Source organism: Rhincodon typus, chromosome 2 (assembly GCF_021869965.1).
Source record: "Rhincodon typus isolate 14 chromosome 2, sRhiTyp1.1, whole genome shotgun sequence".
NCBI classification, from domain to species: domain Eukaryota; kingdom Metazoa; phylum Chordata; class Chondrichthyes; order Orectolobiformes; family Rhincodontidae; genus Rhincodon; species Rhincodon typus.
Window position 1 is genome coordinate 44544639 of NC_063333.1, and position 23040 is coordinate 44567678.

The 23040-nt window shown below is 36.8% G+C and overlaps 1 protein-coding gene across 3 annotated transcripts in view; it reads right to left on the bottom strand.

Moving 5' to 3' along the window:
* LOC109928488 (protein DBF4 homolog A-like) overlaps nt 1-22912 on the bottom strand; it is a 36676-nt gene extending 13764 nt beyond the window's left edge. For 2 of the 3 annotated variants that reach the window (XM_048606108.1, XM_048606101.1), the window contains exons 1-9: nt 22773-22912; nt 14289-14382; nt 9673-9851; nt 9218-9406; nt 7589-7633; nt 4755-4824; nt 4043-4113; nt 3511-3556; nt 1651-1696 (exon numbers count right to left, since the gene is read on the bottom strand). In XM_048606108.1, coding sequence (XP_048462065.1) covers nt 1651-1696; nt 3511-3556; nt 4043-4113; nt 4755-4824; nt 7589-7633; nt 9218-9406; nt 9673-9851; nt 14289-14334 — 692 coding nt within the window. In that variant the 5' untranslated portion in view covers nt 14335-14382; nt 22773-22912. The remainder of the gene's footprint in view (nt 1-1650; nt 1697-3510; nt 3557-4042; nt 4114-4754; nt 4825-7588; nt 7634-9217; nt 9407-9672; nt 9852-14288; nt 14383-22772) is intronic. The other variant, XM_048606113.1, reaches the window with a different exon arrangement.
* Nucleotides 22913-23040: the final 128 nt, after the last annotated feature.

Below are 23040 nucleotides of genomic sequence, written 5' to 3' on the forward strand. Positions count from 1 at the left end.
ATAGTTGAGTCCAAAACATCAGCCTGGGAACTCCTGCAGTGACATCCTGGAGTTGAAGTGCCTGACGTCAAAATACCACAGCCATACATTTTTGAGTTAGGTATGACTGGACCAGCAGTTTTCCCGGATTCCGTTGACTCTAGTTTTGGTAAGGGTCCTTTGATACCACACTCTGGTCAAATGCAGCCTTGATGTCACTCTTAACTCCCCTCAAGAATTCAGCTTCTTTGTCCATGTTTGAACAAAGGCTGTAATGAGGTCAGGAGTTGAGTGACCCTGGCAGATTCTAAACTAAGTATCAGCAGGTTGTTGCTAAGGAAGTGCTTTTTGCTAGCATCATGATGATACCTTCCATCACTTTACTAATGATCGATCGTAGAGTGGTGGACCAGTAATTGGCCGGGTTGGATTTATCCTGCTTTTTTGCATACAGGACATACCTGGGCAACTTTCCACATTATCAGGTTGATGCTAGTATTGTGGTTGTACTACAACAGCTCAACTAGGGGCACTGCAAGGTCTGGAACACAAGTCTTCATTATTATTATCAGAATAATGTTAAATCTCCAACCCATCACATTCTCTGCCACCAGAATACTGTCAATGGCAACTCAAGCCTTGCACTAGGGGTCTGCAAAAAAAATTGCACTTGACAAAGTTCGACACAGGTGCTCAACACTGCTCAGCAGAGGAGCTGACCAGAAATAAGAGTGCAAACAGTGTTTTAAAGCTTAATGTTTCAAAAATGAAGTGGCTCAATGGGTAGCACTCCTGTTTCCGAGTCAGAAAGTTACTGACTCGGAGACTATCCCAAAGACAAAATCTAGGTGACACTAGGGAGCACTTCACTGTCATAACTTAATGCCTTATCAGAAGGGTGATACTCATCTGTCCCCTCAGTTGGGCAAGATCCTGTGACAATATTTCAAAGAGCGGGGGAATGATTCTTGGTGCCCTGGACAATATTTATCCTTCAAAGTCGCAAAAACAGATTATTTGGTCATTTTCACATTGTTGTTTCTGGGAGTTTGCTGTGCACAAGTTTGCTGCCAGAACTTTCAAATTACAACAGCATCTATACTTCATTGTCTCTCCAATAACACTATAATATCTACCTAGATCAAAAATCAGTAACATTTTTTAAAGTCAAAATTTGTGTTTTCTGGCATCCACTCCGAATGGGTGGTAAATCAAAAATGTGGTTATCTAGGTGTTAATGCTGCAACAACAAAATTGGAGAGGTGAAAGATATGTGCAGAACTATTTACAAACCGAAATTCTCTTAAGGTTTCAATTCACTCAGTAAATTTTTTCACTAAATTGAAACACGTTTCAAACTATTAATGCAATGTCAATCAGCTGTTGAGAAGAGCATTTGAATTAGGAACATATTTTAATTTAGATACAAAACGAAAGAATTGTGGATGCTGTAAATCAGGAACAAAAACAAAGTTGCTGGAAAAGCTCAGCAGGTCTGACAGCATCTGTGAAGGGAAAAACAGAGTTAATGCTTCGGTTCTGGTGACCCTTCGTCGGGGTCACTGGACCCGAAACGTTAACTCGGTCTTTTCCTTCACAGATGCTGTCAGACCTGCTGAGCTTTTCCAGCAACTTTGTTTTTGTTCCTTAATTTAGATACGATTAGCTTACCGGCTCATTGCTTCAACTTTGATAAAAGGTTTCCTCAGTTTTCCTGCTTTTTAAATCAAAAAATGTTTTAGATGAGCAATACAAACCCACAAACATTATATTCAAAGTATTCAAAATTTGAATATTGGTAAGCAAAATGAATGATTTCTATTCACTTCGATATCATGTTTTTCTACGTTGTCTCTGCACAACATCCTTATAAAACAAATAATTGCTTCTGACACCACAAATTATTTTCTTTCCCCTGAACATGTTAACAATTGTCTCAAACATCAATTTAAATTGATAATTTCCACAAGTTAAAAAATCTATATACAATGAAATTCAATTTGCAAAGGAATTAACATATTAAAATCCATATGAAATGGGATACTTAATCACCAGGGTATCAAACTACCTAAAAATACTAGTAGACACTCTAATGTGCTGCTCCTGATAAATCAGATAAGAAACTGCTTTAAGAAAAATGGCATACCATCTAATCATGGATAACTTTATTCATACCAAAGTAGTGTGTGACAAAGATGATAACTGCGGTGAAATGCCCTTCAGATCATATACTGGTCAGATTCCCAAATTAGTATGTTTCTATTACAGGGATTACATTGATTAGCAGTTAGCATTAGGAAATTAAAATTGTATAATTAACTGACAGGAACGATTGACTATAATGGACAATGTCATGGTCGGATTCAATGCAAAAGAAGCACAAGGCTAAGTCAGTGCACCATCTGGTAACAAACAGTTCAACAAAATTAAAGAGGAACAATCTAAATTAATTGAGCGGAATACATAACAGAGAGATCAATAGTAGCATAGTAAAGTTTATTCACAATCACAGTCACTGAACTGGTGACAGATATGTGTGTTGTACAGGTGTGGTGTCAATATAACAAAGGGTAGGTAGTCAATGTCAGCTTTTAATTTTTGACTAGTTCTCCCAAAGCACTTCTTAGAGTTGACGGGCGTAATATATTATACAAAGGAGTGGTACGCAATGGAAAGTCATTGACTAACAGAGACTGCAAATAACAGAAACAAGTCTCATTACGAGGCCTTTTTGGGATTGCATTTCATAACTTATCCATTATTCTGTGAAAACTATGAATGAATGGAATTCATTTTAAACTTTTCTTAAAATATAATATTAATGTCAAGGTTATCAAGCAAGATCATTCACAACATGCACTAAATGGAGATAGATGCCTGCTATTATGGGAAAGGGAGGTGTAGGTGGCAAGTGGGATTTTTCATAACTTTTTTTTACATTCCGTAAGTCCTTGGCTGGAGGTTTTTCCATACATTTTCTCAGGAAAATTTTACTCGTATCCTGATGTCTTCAAGTCTCTTATCCATTTTCAAATGCTTCCACAACATTGGCTTGAGCACTCTTTTCTAGCTGAATATCCCAACGTTTCCCTCCTGCTTTTTAAAAACAATTTATTCTTTTCACAGGATGTGGATGTCACTAACTAGGGCAGCATTTTCTGTCCATTTCTAACTGCTTTGAGGTGGTGATGAGCCACCTTCTTGAACTGCTTTATATCCACAATACTATTTGGAACAGTCACAGTGAAGGAAAAGTAATATAGTTCCAAGTCAGGATGGCGTGTGGCTTGAAGGGAAACATGAAGGTGGTAGCACTCCCTTGTATCTGTTGCCCTCATCCTTCCGGGTGGTAGAGTCACAGGTTTGGAAGATGCTGTCAAAAGAGCCTTAGTGAGCTATATACAACTTTTTCAGTCCTCACAATTTTGAACTAAACTGCTTTTTCAACAATGCCCATTGCCCCTTTCTCCTATCCTGATAAAGGATTCTGTATCTAGCCTATGCAAGACATATTTGGAGTAAAATACATACCTTTTGTTCTATGACTATTAGATTGGGCAGTTCGATTGGACTTCTCCTGAACAAAAACAAAACATTTGATAAATTTTGCTCTTCAACACAAAACAAAGGAGCAGTTCATTTATTGTCCAAATCCAACATGTTGTACATTGTTGTATCAACATGGCTTGCCTGTTAAACTGGTTGCAAAACTAAAAGAAAACATGCAGTTCAAACTATTTCAAACTTCTAATACTAAACCTTGGCAATTGAAAAAAAAAGTTGGAAACAGTCCTTCCAAACTCTAAGTTCACTAGTAAATATATCCATGTGTAAATAAGGTGGAAATGCCTGTACTTGCAGCTTCAGTTTGACAGTGCAATTTTAGCATTACTTTGTCATAATCTTCTCATGTCTTTCACTCTATTATCAACTGAGAAAACAAAACAGAATTTTTTCTAATAAAAGCAAAATACTGTAGACACTAGAAATCTGAAAATTTTCACAAAATGTGGTTTAACCAAGGTTAACCAACTACAGGTGCAAAGTATTGTTGCTTTCTTACCCCATTGATTGTGGCAATAGAGTTTGTCGTTACAAATGACTCCTTCTTTCTTGAAATATAAGTTTTCACATCTAATGTAATGTTAAGGTCATATAAAATCGAAAATAAACTCAAACAACAAAACTGGCATGTGATTATGGAAAAATTAAAGATTTAGGTCTCACTGTATAACATCAGGTTTCATCAAATGCATTTTTTAAATTTCATGAACTCAGAAAATTTCAGAAAACTGACATGATGCAACAGACTTACTGTATGTTCCTATGTGTAGCACACTCCATGTACTAGGTTTTATAGTGAATAACAGAAGTCTAATTTGTATGACTGTCAGAAAGACCCAACCTGATGGTGCAAACTATATAGTCTCAGTAAAATCATTTGCTAATTTTTTTTGGCAAGAGTTAAAGGAGGATAGGCATTCAGAAACACAATTATGCCAAGAATTGGTCTGGAAATGCAACTATTATAACATTTCATTCAAACCTTTAGCATTCATAAATGACACCAGTAAAAAAAAAAAAGTTGCTGTTAGAATTTTAAATTCTTAATGAATAACTGAATTGAACATTTAAAAATCTTGCTGGTGGGGATAAAGTCACCAGTAAAAAATGTTTTATCCAGGCAGTTCTCATTTTTATAACAATAATTTCACATTGAATTTACATTTTAACTCTTATCAACTATCACTGCAAAAAATGTAATGAAAGGATACCATCTATATAAAGTATTCGCACTCCCCATGCCAGGGCATTCAAAAGGATGTTGTTTCCAGGAACAAAATCCTGTGTTGAGGGGCAGGAGAAAGGAAAAGGTATGGATTTGGAAGAAACAGAAAGTGTAAAACTTTATCACAAATACTCCATAAAACAGTACAATAAAAATGAATACTGTGAACATTTATTTTTCAATATTTATTAAATAAGACTCCATATATTGTTGAAACAATGTCTCAAAATTGACGAGATATGTCCAACAATAATACCATTCAGTATAAATTAGAATCACTTGACAAAGACAAAAAGTACCTCTAAAAAACATTAGGATTCATTTCAAATACAAACAATGAAAATGACCAGAACTATTTAAAATACAAATATTTAAATTATCTATAAGCAATTTTTGTTTTGATCTTAATTATTTGTTGTACAGTTCTCCCACATGTCACACTGGTAGCTGCATTGATACTATGGATTTAAGAGGTGTATTTTGTCCTTTGTTTAAATGAAGAAAGGTTGTGACAGAGGCGCTGGGCAGTCTGCTCCAAAGCCAATAAAGTAAGTAGGGTGTTCCTGTTTAAAAGTTGGAACAATAAAAGCAGTCTGAACAAGTGGGGTCAACTCCCACAGAATCAGGATTTTTAGCTTTAGCTTTCAGTAGAGGTTGCTAGGGTCTTGAAGCTGGGTTTGGAAGCTGCAGTACATTTCTCCCTGCTATATCTATCAGAGGAAGTGGTGGAGGTTGGTATAATTACAAAATTTAAAAGGCAATTGGATGGGTACACGAATAGGAGGAGTTTAGGTGGATACGGGCCAAATGCTGGCAAATGGGCCTGGATTAATTTAGGATATCTGGTCGGCATGGAGGAGGTGGACCAAAAGGGTCTGCTTCCATACTGTACAACTCTATGATTCTCTATCAGTTTTCTCTTGATGTTCTTTCCTCTTGGACTATAGAATTGCATGTGAGACAATCTGTTTTACTGAATTTTCCATTGCCAAAGGTGTGTTTATGGAATGTTACTATATTGGAACAGTTATTGCTTATTAGTTAAATAATCTAGTATTGTTAAGTTTTCCAACAAAATTAAGTTATTCAAATTTCTTATTTTATTGTATTTTAGCTATAGGTGTATGAATAAAATGTATTAGAACATAGAACATAGAACATTACAGCGCAGTACAGGCCCTTCGGCCCTCGATGTTGCGCCGACCTGTGAAACCAATCTGAAGTCCATCTAACCTAAACTATTCCATTATCATCCATATGTTTATCCAATGACCATTTAAATGCCCTTAAAGTGGGCGAGTCTACTATTTTTGCAGGCAGGGCATTCCACGCCCTTATTACTCTCTGAGTAAAGAACCTACACCTCTGACATCTGTCCTATATCTATCACCCCTCAATTTAAAGCTATATCCCCTCGTGCTAGCCATCACCATCCGAGGAAAAAGGCTCCCACTGTCCACCCTATCTAATCCTCTGATCATCTTGTATTTTACTTCAAGACTGGTAGTTTGACTAATCAAATTGCATCCGGAACGCACGCCTAGTACTTGCCTTTAAAATAAGAAAATGTTAGGGTTTATGCTATCTTAATATATTTTGAGGAGGTTTGGTCTGGTCCATAACACAGCAAAGAAGAAAGCAGTATGTGGGCAGTGAGTGGAAAGTAGGGAGAAAGTAGAAAAGGAGGGGGAAGAAAAATAGTTGGAGTAATGATTTAATATGGATAGGAATGAGAATAGCCAAAGACAAATGGGTCTGAACATGTATCAAGGAATCACGTAATTATAGCATCTTGTATGATATGCGTGAAATACGAATACAAATCAATGGAAATTCAAATCGATTGAACTGTTAGACAAGTGAAGGGAAACATTTGCCTTTGTTACACCTTCTTTTGCCATTAAGACTGTGGTCTAATCCATTCGTATCAAATCCCCAGTGACCTTAGTATTTGCAGTATTCAATTAAAAATTAGTACATGCAATACCAAGATGAAGTCCATGCTAACAACAGAACAGAATACATTTTCATGGGAAATTGCAGATGGGGAACAATTGCTACTTTGCCAGTAAAACCCACATCTCATGAATAAGTATATATCTTAAAAAAATTGTTGAAAATTAATTAAGATAGTAACATTCAGACTCAATGAAATGAAGTCTCTCACCCTATCACCCCTAACATATATATTATAATTATTGCTTCTCATCCCACCCATATACACAACCCGTAATTCCTTGTCCCACAGACATACACAGAAACCTCTCTTTCTTGTACCTGTTAGATCTGGTTCTCACTGTACAGGGGAAGCAATCACTTGTTTTGAATAAATATTTATCTCTAAAACTATGCAAAAACCCTTCTTTTAAAACGTTTTAATTAATTCAACATTTCCTTTTTCTCTCCTTCATGTGTTACTGACTTCAATCCATCAATGTCACAGAGCATCACATCTTCACTAGCTTACAGCAGGTTTGTATAGTGTGTTAATTAAGTTCCATATATGAAAAATTCATACAGCAATATTCAAACTTGATGGTATGCCCAACCAGACCCTCCCTAGCTGGCACTCTCATAACTTTTCATTAGCTGATTCTAGCACATGTCTGTCTGGAAGCTTGCTTAAAGTGAACATAGGTGGTGCCAGATAATGCATGATGTTCAAGTGATGCGCAAATACAAATACTCAGTGGCAGAAAAGAAGAAATCAGAGCTCAGTACTTGTTTTACCACTTAGTTTCAAAATAGATCACTTCTAGCATTAAAACAGAATTAAGGAGGTTGTTGCTTTTCACTGTGTTTTCTTGATTAATAACTTACCTGTTCCTTGATAACCTTCTTGACAAAACTTTTTCCTCTGCTTATCTGTCAATTGAAAAAATTATTAAATCAACATTTTTGCAAGCAGAATTTGCATTTTTGATGATATTTCTCACTGAGTCATAAGTTTCAAATGGATTAAAAGTTAATTTAGTTTGCTGTTTGAACTTAGACATATTTGGTTTCAATACATTGACAAATTCAACAACACATCCGCATCAAAACAGAAACAGCTTGTGAATATGTAATTCCATTGATCCAGAAGATGTCCCAATGCAATTTACATTGGTTGGGGTAAAGAAAGATAAAACAGACAGGAGAAATAAAGGAGCAAACATCAAGTAATCATGATGTGATCAAAAGCAGTGAGATAAGCATTTTGAGGAGATCTACAAATATGAAGTAAGTTTCAAACATCATGTAAAGGCAACACAATTTGTATTCCTTGGGTGCAGCACATTCTTTCCTGCCACAGCAGTTGAGGCCAATAAAAATCACACACTATTTGTTTACAATGACATTGCCTGGAACAGGCATATATCCTCATAATTAGTGCTAATTAATTCAGACAGAAGATAAAACTACAGCGTTTACACATTGACTTTAGAATAAAGAACTTCAACTGAGACAGTCTCATCAATCATTTCCCCCTATAAAGGTGGCATTATTTTGAAAATATATTTGCCTGGATTCATCTCTAAAATTAGCGATCAATGTTACTTTAAAAAAAAATGAGACAACAACCACAGAGGACCACAAATGCACAATTAAGTGCAGCAATCACTACATTGTTATCCAGCTTTCCATGCTAGTCCAGAAGCTCTACTGTAATATTGCATTAGAGGACACAAGTAAAATACATGGGAGGGTATTAGGTTGCAGTTCTGATGTGATAGATACTCGAAGTTCCAAAAGAAATTCTCAAGTAGGTTGCTCTTGAAATGTTGTAATGTCCCAATTACTGCCAAAGAACGTCTCCAGCTTAAATTAACTTTTAGAAATGTAGTGCATCATTCCTTAAATTTGTCATTCAAGATTGTATAAATAATAAAATGTAATTAAAAAAATAAACATTTTCATCTCTTATTCCCTCTCTTAATTCCATGTTTCTCTCTCTTTTTATTTCACTTTGTGTACCATTCATTGCTGAATTAACTACTCTAAAATATACTCTCTATTTCAAATCCTGTGCCCTCATTAAGAAATTTTCAACACAGTTGGTTAAAGAAAGTGTTTGTAATACAAATTGAAATTAATTTCTAATTACTATATGTTCTAATACAAGAAGCCGCCTCTGAGCACTTAAAAATTAAACAAATGATGGCACCCTTCATTCACAGTCACTGTAAAATCAAGGCCATGGCTAAGTTTTGTTTTGTTCTCCCTTTTCATGAATTGGAACATTACATTCTAACTTCTCCAAGTTTTGATGTTTATGTTACTGTTCAAAGATGAGGACATTCATCAATTGATTAACCACAAATAAATTAAATTGCAACTACATTCTACATATTAGTGCTCTAAAATGTTCAAATTAATACATTATTGTCAGGAAACTTTTTCGAGTTTTCAGTATCAAGTTTAGCAAACTTTAGCAGAATTTGCTTGGGTACACACCCTGAAACATACCATCTCCAAAGTTCGATGTGGGCTTCCTTCATGGCTTTCTCTCCGACTGCTCAGATGGGGAGATGTGTTACCATGAACAGAATCTGGGCTTGGTATGGGAGAGTTTTTCCCAGCAGCCTGGACAAACTTAGCCTCATTTCTATTAGAAATTATGTAATTAATATCTTTGCTGAGAAATTTTTCAATTGTCTGTATTGAAATAAAACAGAAGAGAAAAACTGATTAGACAAGAGTTTTTAAACATGTGCAGATGACATTCCAATTCTCAGCTCACTATAAATTATTGTAGAATCAGCATTTGTTCCGAATTAATTTTTGACAACAGCAACTTACTAATAGGTACCTGTCTATAATAACAGTAAGGGATAGTTCATAACTTTCAAGGCACACTGGGAAATCAACTTCCTTAGTTTAAATAATAAAATTTATAGTCATTTTTGTAATTGTGAACATACCCCTCCTAGATCCTGTAGATCCTTCTCTAAGCTTTCAGTATTTTTATTTGAAGGCAGATCAAGGTAAAAAACTTTCCCTGTAAAAGGTTTTAATTTGATATCTGCTGCTTTATTAGCTCCTCGCGGTAACGTTCTCAGTGTTCCTTTACTTCTTCCAGATTTTCCATGTACTGTTAATCCTATAATAAAGATTCTACAATGAAACATTTTTAGAAGAAAATTCAGGGATTTAGAAACATAGCATGACTAAATTGAAATCGAAACGTAACACAATGCTGATTGATGCCAAAATTTCATTCATGGTGTCAATCGAAACAAGGCATCTAACACATGAACAAAGATTTAAATGGAAGACAACTGCTCCTTAGCATTCATAGCCCCTTGCTCCAAGTACAACTTATAAAGGTTCAGGAACTGTTCATTTGCCTGTTCTCTGACTAACTGTGTTGAAAATTATAACTTGAAAACAAGGTGGGAAGGAATAAAATTCTCTCACATGATAGCAAGATAGCAGACAGAAATAAACAGTAATCAAAAAAGACTACGGATTGTTCATGTTTACCTTAGGAGGGTTGGAATAAAACGGGGAAGTTCTGCTTCAGTCAACAAAACGTTACATCTATTTATCAGCTTTAACATAATGAAACATCTGAAAGCACTCATACGAGCAGTATAAAACAAAGTATAAACACTGAGCCACAAATGGAGATATTAGGTGAGATGACTAAAAGCATGGTCCAGGAGGTGGGTTTTAAGGGGTGTCTTGAAGAGGGAAAGCAAGGTAGACAGGCAGTGAGCTGTTGGGGGGAGTATTCTACAAAAACTGGAACAAGAACGAGAAATCTGACGGCTGTAGAGGTGGAAGACATAATAGAAAAGGGAGGACCAAGGTCAAGAAGGGATTTTAAAAAGGCTGAGCATTTTAAAATAAAAACTATTCTTGACCAGGATTCACTTCACATCAGCAAACACAGAGGTGATACAGAAATGTGACTTTTTTGAAGTTAAGATACAGGAAGCAAAGTTTTGGATAATGTCAAGTTTATGGAAGGTGGGATGTGGGAGACCAGCCAGAAGTGCATTGAGAAAGCGGAACTTAGAGGTAACAGAGGCATGGATGTGAGTTTTGAGCTGAGGCAGGGAGAAGTTACAAAAGTGGAAACAGACAGTCTTAGCAATGGCACAAATATAAGATCTGGGTCAAATCTCTAAACCAAATGCGAACGATCTGGCTTGATCTCAGACTGGTGTCAAAAGGAGTATGGGGTTCACTGTTGGGGAGTGGAGCGTGCAGCGGGGATCAAAAGCGATGGCTTCAGGCTTCCAAATATTTAATTAGAGAAAACTCCTGCTTATTTAGTGTTGGGTTTTCGATAAGCAAACAAATAATTTAGTGACAGTAGACAGATCAAGAGATATCATGGCGAAATAGAACTGGGTGTTGTCAGCATACATGTGAACAGTGTCTCTCAAATGGTACAACTGACAGCAGCATGCAAATGAGAAAGAAGAGGGTACCAATCGACCTTGGAGGAGTACTACAGGTAATGGTGCAGAACCTGGAAGGGAAGCCATTTCAAGTAATTCCCCGATTAGTAATTAGATAAATTAGAATGGATCCATATGACAACAGTCCACCCAACCAACAATAGTGGAGTGGTGTTTCAAAAACATAATCTGGTTAATCATATCAAACACTGTAGACACATAAAAAGAGGGAAAGAGGGAGCGAGAGGTGTACAAGGAGAGATGGCCTAATTCAAATGTTTTCACTACTGAAGTACTTAAAAGGGTAGAATCTCTTTCAATGGATCGGGTTCCAAAGAACAAAATTAGAGTTAAGCCAGCCAGGATGAAATTGGGAAGCTTATCTTCATACAAGATAATAGAAACTTGCAATTTTTGCAACATGATGTGACTGATATGACAGCTAGAGTATTCAGAACAGAGACAGGTGTTTTTTAAGTAAGCATATCAAGGGAAATGGAGAAACAATTTGAGGTGCATATCAACCATAGTCTAATTAAATAAAGCAGAATTGAAGGACTGAATAGTCTATTCTTATTCTTATTAAATATGAGTACTTAGAAAGATTATTAAGAAATATAGGTTAGTTTAGCATGTGCAAAAAGTTAAAAAGAACTAAGAGGGAAATGACACATTTACTGGGAATTCAGTAAAGCAAAATGAGGAATGCTTAATAATTTTTCCATGAGCATTTGTTGTGGTTCCAAAGCAACATACACTCACTCAAAAGTAAACATGTCAGAGATGAAAGACAGTTAAAATGCTGATCTGACAGGCATTGGAATAGATTCTCCCATGTCAGAATTTGTTACCTTGCCTCAACATTCATTAAATGCCTTATGCTCATTGTGAAGGATGTCATTATCTTGTGAACTTAGTCAGATTTGTTTTCATATAAAAAAATACTTTTCAACGTTAATCAGTTCTAATACATAAGAAACATGGGATGTTTATTAGAAATGAAGGCAGAGTTAGCTGGATTAGACTGGCAAAGGAGTTCAGCTGCAAAGATGGTTAAGGAAGACATAGTGACTCACAATGGAGATATATAATGACAAAAAAAAGGATTCCAGGAAGTGGGTAAGGATGGAAGTTAATGATAGCATCAATTGAAATCAAAAAATATGGCAAAGGTTAGTGGCAGGTCAAAGGATTAGGTAAGTTCTAAAAACTAACAAATGATAACCAATGAAGAGGGAGAAAATAATTATTGAAGTAAACCTGTAAGCAATATCAGGACAGATAGACGGAGCTTCCTTAAGTATTTAGAAATGAAAGAGAGGGCCCAAAGTGTACATAGACCCCTTAGAGAACAAGACTGGGGAATTAATAATGGGAATGAAGAAATGATTGACAAGTTAAATAATACTCTGAATCAATCTTCACAGTTAAAAGGCAATAACATTCGCTAGTACTTTCTCTCTAATGGGGTTAAAAGTCAATAAGTCCCCTGGACCTGATGCGTTACATCTTAAAATACAGGTATTTCTGCTATACAAGGTGTTTTGTTAACGTGAATTGGCCGTAACATGATTGATGGATAGTGGATGCTGTTTGGATAACGCAAACTTTCTACTGTAATGTGTCAGGATTTTCTATGGTGATTTTCTATAGCGCAAGGTCACACAAGAACGCAACTATCATGTTATAGAAAAACTACCTGTATTATAATTAGAACAGTACAGGACAGGAATAGGCCTTTTGACCATGTATGTGTCAACGATGATGCCATTCTTAACTAATCACACCTGCCCGTACAAAATCTGTATCCCATTATTCTTTGCCTAATATAATTAAATATTAGGATTTAAAAGAAATAGCTAGAGACAGGGGTTTAAGTGGCAGTAATCTTTTAAGAATTCTTAGATTCTGGAAAAGTGCTGGAGGATTGGAAACCTTTTAACGTAACATATTCCAAAAGGGAAGACGATGTTAGTACTATCTCTGTTTTTATTTATTTTTCTCATTCTCGGTTTGGATCTGTGAGCTGATGTTGATAGTTGAACTTTTGGAATTTGAGCTGCAGCTTGTATTAAATAAAAAAGGAGAGAACAACAAACTTATGTGTTTATAGGAACTGGGATGAAAAATTAATAGCATGCTGATTATTGATCTGAGAAAACTACAGACCTTTCAGCACCTGAATGTAGTATGCCCAAGAACTGGCAGCTGTTGAGCTGCTAAAAGGGGTAAGCAAAGGAAGGCTGGTGCCAGGCCAGCAAACAAAGACAATGCTAAAACAAAGAGAAAGTGAAGATTTATTTGGTTTTGACTGTTTTTAGGCAGAAGGCAGTGAAAGCTGCAGTTGTCAAATTGTTAAAAGTTTTAAGGAAAGAACCCCAGTCTGTAAGACATAAAAGATGTAGGACCAAAAGGTGTAATGTCAGAGTAAGAGGTTGGCCACTTTGGACATAGATGAGGATGAATTTCTTTTCTCAAAAGGTAGTGAACACATGCAATTCTTTACCACAGATGCCACGTTGCTATATATATTGTATATTCAAGGTTGAGGTACATAAATTTCTAATTGTTTAGCGACTCAAGTTGTAGGGAATAGGTAGGAAAGTGGAGGCAAGTATCATCGCATCAGCCATGATCTCATTGAATGGAGCAATAAACTCAATGAGTTAAAACAGTCCAGCTCTGCTCCTAGATCTTTTGGTTTATGGAATGATAGATGGCACTAGATGGACATGTTAAACTTTCATGTTATGTCTTTTTGCCCTGTACATAATGATGTAAAACCACCCGCCAAATTGCAGTCTTCAAAAAAAAAAAAAGAAAAAAAAAAAAAAAAGAATTGCAGCTGCTGAAAGCATTGAAGTATGAGCAGCCCAGGTGAAGTGTATAGCTTCAATATCTTCTTGCTACTCTACTAGTAACCCTTCCACGAATACTGAGAAACAAAATTAAAAATGATCATGGAATAAACAGTGACCAGATACACTCTGAAATGCAATATTAGTGTCTAGTTCACGGTTACAATAGTGCAATTATATTTTTCAGAAAACAAAACTGTCTTTACACAATGGTATCATAAAATCATACAAACAAAAACCTCTGAATCAGTATTAACAACATATACTTACGGTTGGACACTAATTTGCTATCTATAGTTTTGGTCCGAGGTTTCATTTTCAAGAAAATTCACATTTTTCTATTCCATTTCTGCTTACAATGTACCTGAAAAAAAAGTCAACCAGGTAATTATTAGAATGCATATTTAATATGACAGTTTTACAATTGTCTGCAGATCATTTCTCAAGCAAGCAAATGCGATTTTATCACATTTGTTAATCCTTCCATGTAGCCAGAGAACGTGGGTAGTGACTCAGTTGCATGCCAGTCGAAATACAAACCTGGTTTAGAACAAACACTAAAACATTTTAAGCTTAAAAAACTATATGTTTATAGCACAGATGGCCAGTTTTGCGTATCAGGTATGTATTAGCTCTTCGCTAGTCAATCCTACGGACCGGCTGTCTCAATAGCTTTTTCTCTTACTGAACTTTAAAGATATGTCTGCTCTTTACTTAAATGCTCTTAGCCTCAATTCTGCCACAAAGCATTTCCAAGTTTGATACCTGAAAGTAACGTCTTGTGCCTTCTTTAATCAGTCTGTTATACTTTCAGAATTGACCACCCTGTGTAGGCGAGTTCTCAATCTGGTGAAAGGTACTGATCGTGCCCAACAAACTCTCACGTGCAAAATGCACAGCACAGTCAAACAGTCTTTTCATGTTTTTACTCTATCACAATCTTATACAATACTAAAATCTTTGCATCTCCAGTGCAATTAGTCACAGTATTTTAATTAATATTTTTATTCTCAGCATTATTCTGGTTAATCTATGCTTTACAGTAATGAATCATCAAACGACTATCTTCTACAAAGTTGCTAATGTATTGCTGAGTTGCAGTGAACATTGAACTCTGTGTTGCGTGTTTTGCAAGTGTGAGTTTGTCGTGCACGATCAGTACCTTGCTTGTTGTGAACAGTTCATAACAGCTGAAAGGATGCACTGCTTGATATGATCTGCCACCAGTTTAAGCAAGTTTTCCTCAAATATGGTGAGGGATTCCCTCACATTTGCAAAGGCCATACAGAATTTGCGTATCGTTAATAGCAAAACAATTCCCATGTGCTCATTTGACCCCATCACCAATGTAACACTCAAGGACATCTGCAATGCAGGACTACATCATAGCATTTTAGAACCACCACCATGTTAATTAGTATGCATTAATCTTATGAAATGAGTAACTTACACAGTTGAGTTCAATGTTCAAACACCACATATGCCCAAATAGGTGGTGCTGCAACAGGATTCCCACAATGCCAACCTCTTGCAAACACCTTTCTCGGAATCCGTAAGAATCCATTTTAAACAATGACACTTAACCTCCTACTCCTCATATTTCCAACATGCAAGTAATATGTTCACTAGATTTGAATTTGCAGTTGCACAAAAGAATTTCCTCAAGTCTAAATGGGATCTATCCTGTGCTCAAGGCTTCATCCTGAAAAGTTCTCAGTTACCTCAGATTAGCCTGGAAGGTTAAGGTATCTCCAAAATTTGAGCAATAGGTCAAACTAGCTGTTCCACACTGATACAACACTGTAGCAATATGAGAGGTATTTGCCACTAACAGGACGTTGCTGTAAACCCAAAAAGATGTTCTGCCTATCACACAGATGAGAAACATGGAATATGAATTTCAGTGTCATTGCGATGTCAGGTATATAGACCATAGATACCAAAGACTGGTAGATTGTATCAGATGGCATGCTCTTTTGGCTGTTTGTAACAAGCAAGGTACTGGCTATACCTAACCAACAGGTGTATACAATTCTGCAGATAGCTGATTTGGAAACGTTGTTTCCACTTTTGGGAGAGTCCAGAACCAGAAGGCAAAGTCTCAGAACAAAGGGGTCATCCATTTAAGTCACAGATGAGGGGATATTTCTTCTCACCGACAGTAGTGAGTCTGTGGAATTCTTTGCTGTGGACGCTGGGTCGTTTAGTACATCCAAAGCTGAGATAAACAATTTTCCAATCAGTAAGTGACTCAAGGGTTATGGGGATAAAGCAGGAAAGTGGAGTTGAGGATTATCAGATCAGCCATGATCTCATTGAATGGTAGAGCAGTTTCAATGGGGTGAATAACCTTCTTCTACTTATGTGTCTTATGGTATAATATTCTAAATGGACAACATTTGTTGGATAATCTCAAGTCTGCAAAGCACTTTGCTGATAACCAATTTAGTATCATCATTTGGGCTTGCAGAATAGCATACTTGCATGTTCTGGAAGCTACATATTAATACACTTAATATTACACACAGAACAAGTACACACACTGCGTCTGTTTCAGCTCAAAAACAAAATAGGTGACAACCATTAAATGATCAGTCAGTTCACCAAATCTGAAATTTAAACTAAGCCTAGCTATTAACTGTCAAACATTAGTTGACACATTCTCCATGACAAAATCTTACCAATCAACACTCTCCTCTTCCACAGTATACATGTCAGTTTTGCCCTTGGAATGGTATTCTAACCAACAGTCCAGATGAGTGCAAGAAAAAAAGCTTTAATAATTAATTTCTTTATTATTAACTTTTCCCTCTCCACTCCATTTTTAATGAAGATACCCAGTTTGTCATAGCCAACTCACTTCATGGTTTTCTTTGTTTAGCTTTAGGAACCCTAGCTTCAGATTAGACTACCTCTATTTCCATCCTAGTGAAGAATATGATCATGTTATAGCCATTTTTTTTTCATAAAGGACCTATCACAACAAGATTATTAATTAATCCTTTCTCATTGCACAGTACAAAATGTGGGATAGCCTGTTCCCTCGATGGTTCCTCAATGTGCTCCAAAAAAAAAGTGTTTTTTTTTGGGTAACTCAGACAGGAATTCATCGGCTACAGTATTAACACTAATGCAGCTTTTCCAAGTCTACGTAGTTAACCCATGATTATTGTAGCACCCTTGCTGCATGCCTCTGTAAATGTCTGTTTAGTGCCATCCTATTTCTTGTTCGTACTGTTAAGAGGACTTTACACACCCCTACTAATGTTTTCTGCCCCTTTTTTCTTTGTTCCACTCAGACTGACATCATATCTAGATTCCCTGTGCCAATTCTGTCTCAATTCTCAGGTTATGATCTAATGACGGAAATTGCTTGTATTCAATTTCCCTACTTATAAAACACAAAAGACCAGAAAGGTAACATTTATGAGAATTATTAATATTTAAACCAAGAGGTTCACTGCTCATCCATAGCCTTTCATTTTTTTCTCCATTGGACATCAACTAAACTCATGACATTTATTAGCCACTAAAATACAGAAAGCATAGGTGAACAACTTCTTCCATAAGCACCATCCAACTTGGGTATATAATCAACTATTCCTGGTTTATTTGCTAGTTAAAACGTTGAACTTGCCTATCTAGAAAAATTGCAAGTATAGTTTCAACACTTGAACTGGTGTGGTTCAAGGAAGCAGTTGCCCATCACTTTCTTAAGGGCAACTATAGGCTGATAATACATGCTGGCCATTTCATCCCAAATAATAATTTTAAGCAAACTTGGAATTCTTGATTTTCCTCTCTCAAAACGCATCCTTAAATTTCTTCTTCTTAAAATGCATCTGCCAATTTCTCTAAGTTATCCACATCCTCCTGAAGTAGCTTACACTTTACTCAGTTAGCCAAACATCCCACTTGAGTGGTCAGAAAAATTCAATGTTATGCTTCCCATAGCCAAGTCTAAATCATTTAGATTTACACCAAAAACAAGTTACACCATTGACAGTCCTCCCCAAATCTGGGCAAATATAATATACAAGGTTTCTAGTAATCTGCAACATGTATCCTCTGCAAATGGCTACCTGACTAAAAGGTGTTTACACAATTCTTATAACATATAATGTTGTAGTTCCAGAAAATATTTTTACATTAGGTTCAATATGAATACATGCAATACATTCTGAAATTACTTCGTAAACAGTGAAGTGAATAGTTAATTTTTTTGATAACATTCTAACACCCTCCTAGATTTAAATGATCATGATAAGGTAGAGACAAGATCTGTTTAACAAAATTGCTGAATGCCATATGATATTAGCAGTAGTGCCAGTTATCAGTAAAACACAACAAAATTTAGATAAAAATCTTGATATCCTTCAAGATTTGCTGGTAAACACCAAAATGACTTTTTGTCTCATGCTTTGACTTCCTAAAGCCTGTGCACCATGTAGAAGGCAGTCAGGATTATGATGGAATATCTCACTTGTCTAGATGAATGCAGCTCCAGCACCACTCAGGAAGCTTGACACCAGACAGGACAAACCAGCCCACTCAATTGGCACCACATCTACAAACCCATTCCCTCTGGCACCAATGCTCAGTGGCAGCAGAGTGCACAACCGACAAGGTACATTGCAGAAATTCATAAAGGCTCCTTAGACTGAACATTCCAAATCCACAACCTCTACCATCCAAAAAGACAAGGGCAGCAGATACATGGAAATTGTATCATCCATAAAGTCCTCTCCAAGCCACTCAACAGCCTGGCTTGGGAATATATCACAGTTCAGTGTCACTGGATCAAAAGCCTGGAACTCTCTTCCTAATGGCATTGTGATTCTACTGACAGAAAAATGGACTGCAGTGCTTCATGAAGGCAGCTCACCACCGCCTTCTCAAGATCAACTAAGATAAAGAATAAATGCTGGCCCAGCCAGCAATGACCACATTCCACAAATAAAAAAATCCAGAAATTGAATAGCATGACAATCATATGACTAGATTCTTAATCTTGGACGAACCATCTATACAAGTTTAACCCATCACAACAGGGAAAAATACAAATTCAGTTTCTAAAAATAAAATGAAAATTAAAAGCTCTTAATGGGGTTGAAAAATAAGCAATCATGAAGCTAATGGTTGTAAAACCCAACTAACTCACAAAGGCTCTTTTAGGAAAAAGCAACAGTCTGGCAAAGTGACAACTGATAATTGTTATGGCCTGGCAACACATCAAGGAAAAGGGTCAGCACTGTCTTCTGCGGGCATCTAAGGATGGGCAATAAAAGTTCACTTTGCCTAAAATGACCAGATCCCAAGCATTAATTGTTGAAATGCTGCATGTGATATCTAGACAATGTGTACATGGGATCAAGATACAAGTTAATAATCAACTCGTGGCCAATTATGGTTGGGCGAATTTCTTCACACCCAATGTTTATTTTTCATGAGAGTAAGCCAATTGCTAAAAATACATTTGCTGCACTTAGCAGCAAAAAAGGTGAATACCATCATACTGCAGTGTTTATCTTTTTCCAGATCATTCCAGTTACTAAATTGATGAGGGAAAGAAACATTTTAAATCCAGTTATTCAGTTGTGGGTCTCTAGCAACGTGACAAAACTAATTAACAAGGCAAATAATTATCCATATGGTTAGTGACTCTATAAATCTGGAATACGGGGGTACAATCTAATGGTGTATCTGGACCATCAGTCATTCCTTAAATTATCCTGTTGAAGATTGCCCAAGATAGGAGTTCACAGTACTAGGGTAATATATTAGGAGAAATTGAGGATTAGTCCATACACAAAAGACAGAGATTTGGGATTAATGGGCTTTTTTTTCCCAAGTAGGGAAGATATAACTAGTGAAATGCCACAAGGATCAGGAGAGGGCCTTAATTATTTCATAGCTATATTAATGACTGGGAGAGGGACAGGAGGAGGGGGCATATAAATTATCCAAATTTGTTGACAATACAAAATAGGCAGAAGGGCATGTTTTAACAAGGACAAAGACTCTGCAAGGAATTGTAGATAGGTTGAGCGAGTGGGCTAAAGCTTGGCAGATGGAGCTTAACATGGGGAGGTATGAGGTCACATGCTTTGGTCAAAAGAATAAAAAAGTCAGATGATTATTTAATGGAGAGTGATCCAAAAAAGTGCAAATAGAGGGATCTTCGTATTTTATGCATGAAACAACTTAGCACGTACATGCAGCTAAGTAATCAAGGTGGCAAATGTAATTTTGAGCTTTAGTTCTAGGGTCTTGGTGTTTAAAATCAGGAAGTTTTGTCATAACTATACAGGGTGTTAGTGAGACAGCACCTGGAGTACTATGCTGAGTGATGGTCCCCGTATCTAAGAAAGGATATCCTGACATTAAAGCAGCTCAAAAGAAGTTCACTGGAATATTAGGGAATTGAGGATGATGAGGCACTGACATGAAAAAGCAGAGCGGTCTGTAGAAGATTTGTCATTATCTTGTTGACTAGTGGGACAGGCTTGAGGGGCTGAATGGCCTACTCTTCTCCCCATTTCTTATGTTCTTATAAGAATATGAATTGTAGTTGCAGGAGGCAACCATTTGGCCTATTTTCTCTGTCATCCCCCTATTATTTCATTGACAGAACATTATGTCTTAATCTTACTGTACTACTGTTTTCCTTGTAACTCTGCGCATCGTTTCTACTTAAATAATTATGCAATGCCCCCTTGAAGGCATCAACTGAATGTGCCACCACCAGGCGATGCATTCCAAATTACTGACTGTGTTAAAAAGTTTATCCTCTCACTACAGTCACTTCTTTTGCAAATTAAAAATTGTACATTCCCAGTTTTGATTCTTTTGAGTGGGAACAATTTCTTCATATCTAGTCTGTCCAGATCATTTATGGTTTTGAAACTTTCCATCAAATCTCCTTTTAGCCTTCTCCTCAATGGAAACAGTGCCACCTTCAATAAATGATGTAGCTTCTTATCCCCTCAATCCATTCTCGTACCTTTTCTGCATTCTCTGAAGTGTATTCACATCCTTCCTGAAATGTGGCAAGTAGAATTGCACGCAATACTCCAGCTGAAATCTAACTGGAGTCTTACAAGTTTGATGCAATCTCACTGATCCTATAAAGCCTTGAATACTGTATGCTTTATTATCTCATCTCACCCTCTTCTGCTACTATTAGTTAGCAATACAAGTATACATCCACGTCTCAGTCCTCCGACACATGCTTTACAATACCATCCTCTATTTTATATTTTTTTTCTCTCTATGTTCTTTGAACCAAAATATATGACCTCTCATCTCTGTGCATTGAACTTATCTGTCACCTATGTCTCTATTCCACCAACATGTCAATGTCCTTTGAAGCTTGACACTGTCCTCCTCACAACTTATAAGGCTTCCAAATTTTTCACTGTCCACAAACTTTGAAATGATTTCCTCTATGTTAGGGTCTCAATCATTCATATAGATCGAGAAAAGCAATGTCCCAAAAATGATCCCCAGGGAACTTCATTACAAATCATCCCCCAGCCCAAGAAAAATCCATTAACCATTACTCTCCGATGTCACTGTCTCTTTTATCAGGTCTGTTGTACGATACCGCAGCAAGTGCCTTTTAGAAGTGCAGACACACCATATCAGCACCATTATCCTCTTGACCATTGGTTACCCCACCAAAATAAAAATCCAGCAACTTAGATAAATGCAATTTACCATTAAGAAACTCATACTGGCTTTCCTTAATTAACTCTCATCTTTCAACATGGCTATTAATTTTATGCCACATTTTTATTCTTCAAAGTCTCCCCCCCTGCCAAAGTTCAACTGGCTCAAATGTGCTTATCTGTATACCCTTTTTTTTTGAGAAGTTTTTTGCAATTCCCAAAGTCCTCTGGTAGCACCCAGAGGCTAAGCAAGATAGAAGAAACTATGGCCGGTGCCACTGCAATTTCCACTCATTCTTCCTTCAGTATAATTGGATCCATCTCATCCTGTCTGGTGTCATGTCAGGTTTTTGTGCTGGCAGTTTAGATGGTTGCCTTGGATAAACAATTTTGAACATTTCTGGTGACTAAATGTTCTCCTCTGGCACCCTGCCCAGGTAGCATCAACTTCTTGCTAAGGACAGATGCAAGGTATTCACTTAAAACCTCTGCCATGTTTCCATCCATAAAATATTGCTAGTGAGCTCAGCTGGCTTGACAAGTGCTTTATCACGCAGTGACGTCAACATTGGGGATTTAATTTCTGCATCGGCTGAGGTTACAACAAATGTCCCATCTCCTCAACCTCATCTGTCACCACTACCAGTGGTCTATCACTAATGGGAGAGCAGCTCTCCGGGACAATGGTGACTTTACCTTTTACCCTCTTGGTCCCTCTCTTCTTACCATCCCTTTACAAATTATGTGCCTACAGAATAGACTTTGGGATTCCTATTTATGTCAGCTGCCAATCTTTGTTCATAAACTCGTATATGCTATAATAATAAACTATATGCCTTGCTATAATGTCATAATACAGAAATAATGTTAAAATTCTTCAGCATTTGCTCTCACGAATGGAAAGAAGATCTTTAACATCCCTGTAAAGTTTCTATTTCGGCAAATCAGCATACTTCTAAAGGCAGCGATGACTCAATGACAAAACTTGCATTATATAACCTTCACAATCACGAGATCGAGCAAAAAAATTGTAGTTTTGTTACAGTACTGAAGCAATCTTTCAAAAACTACAGTGTGTAGCGACCAAATAAACTTTTATTTGTGATCCTGAATGAGGAATTGGCCACAGTAAACACGGCTACTCTTCTTCGAAATGATGCCGTAAAATCACTCATTTCCACTTGAGACAGCAGGACGGAGATTGGGTTAGAAACCTCCAAATGTTCCTACGAAAGAAAAATGTGGACATATATTTGCGAAGGGCAAAGTGTACGAGGGTGAGAGATTGCAGGGTGGAGGGAAAGGGGGAGTGAGAGATGGTGGGGAGGGGAGAGAGAAGGGAGTGAAGAGAT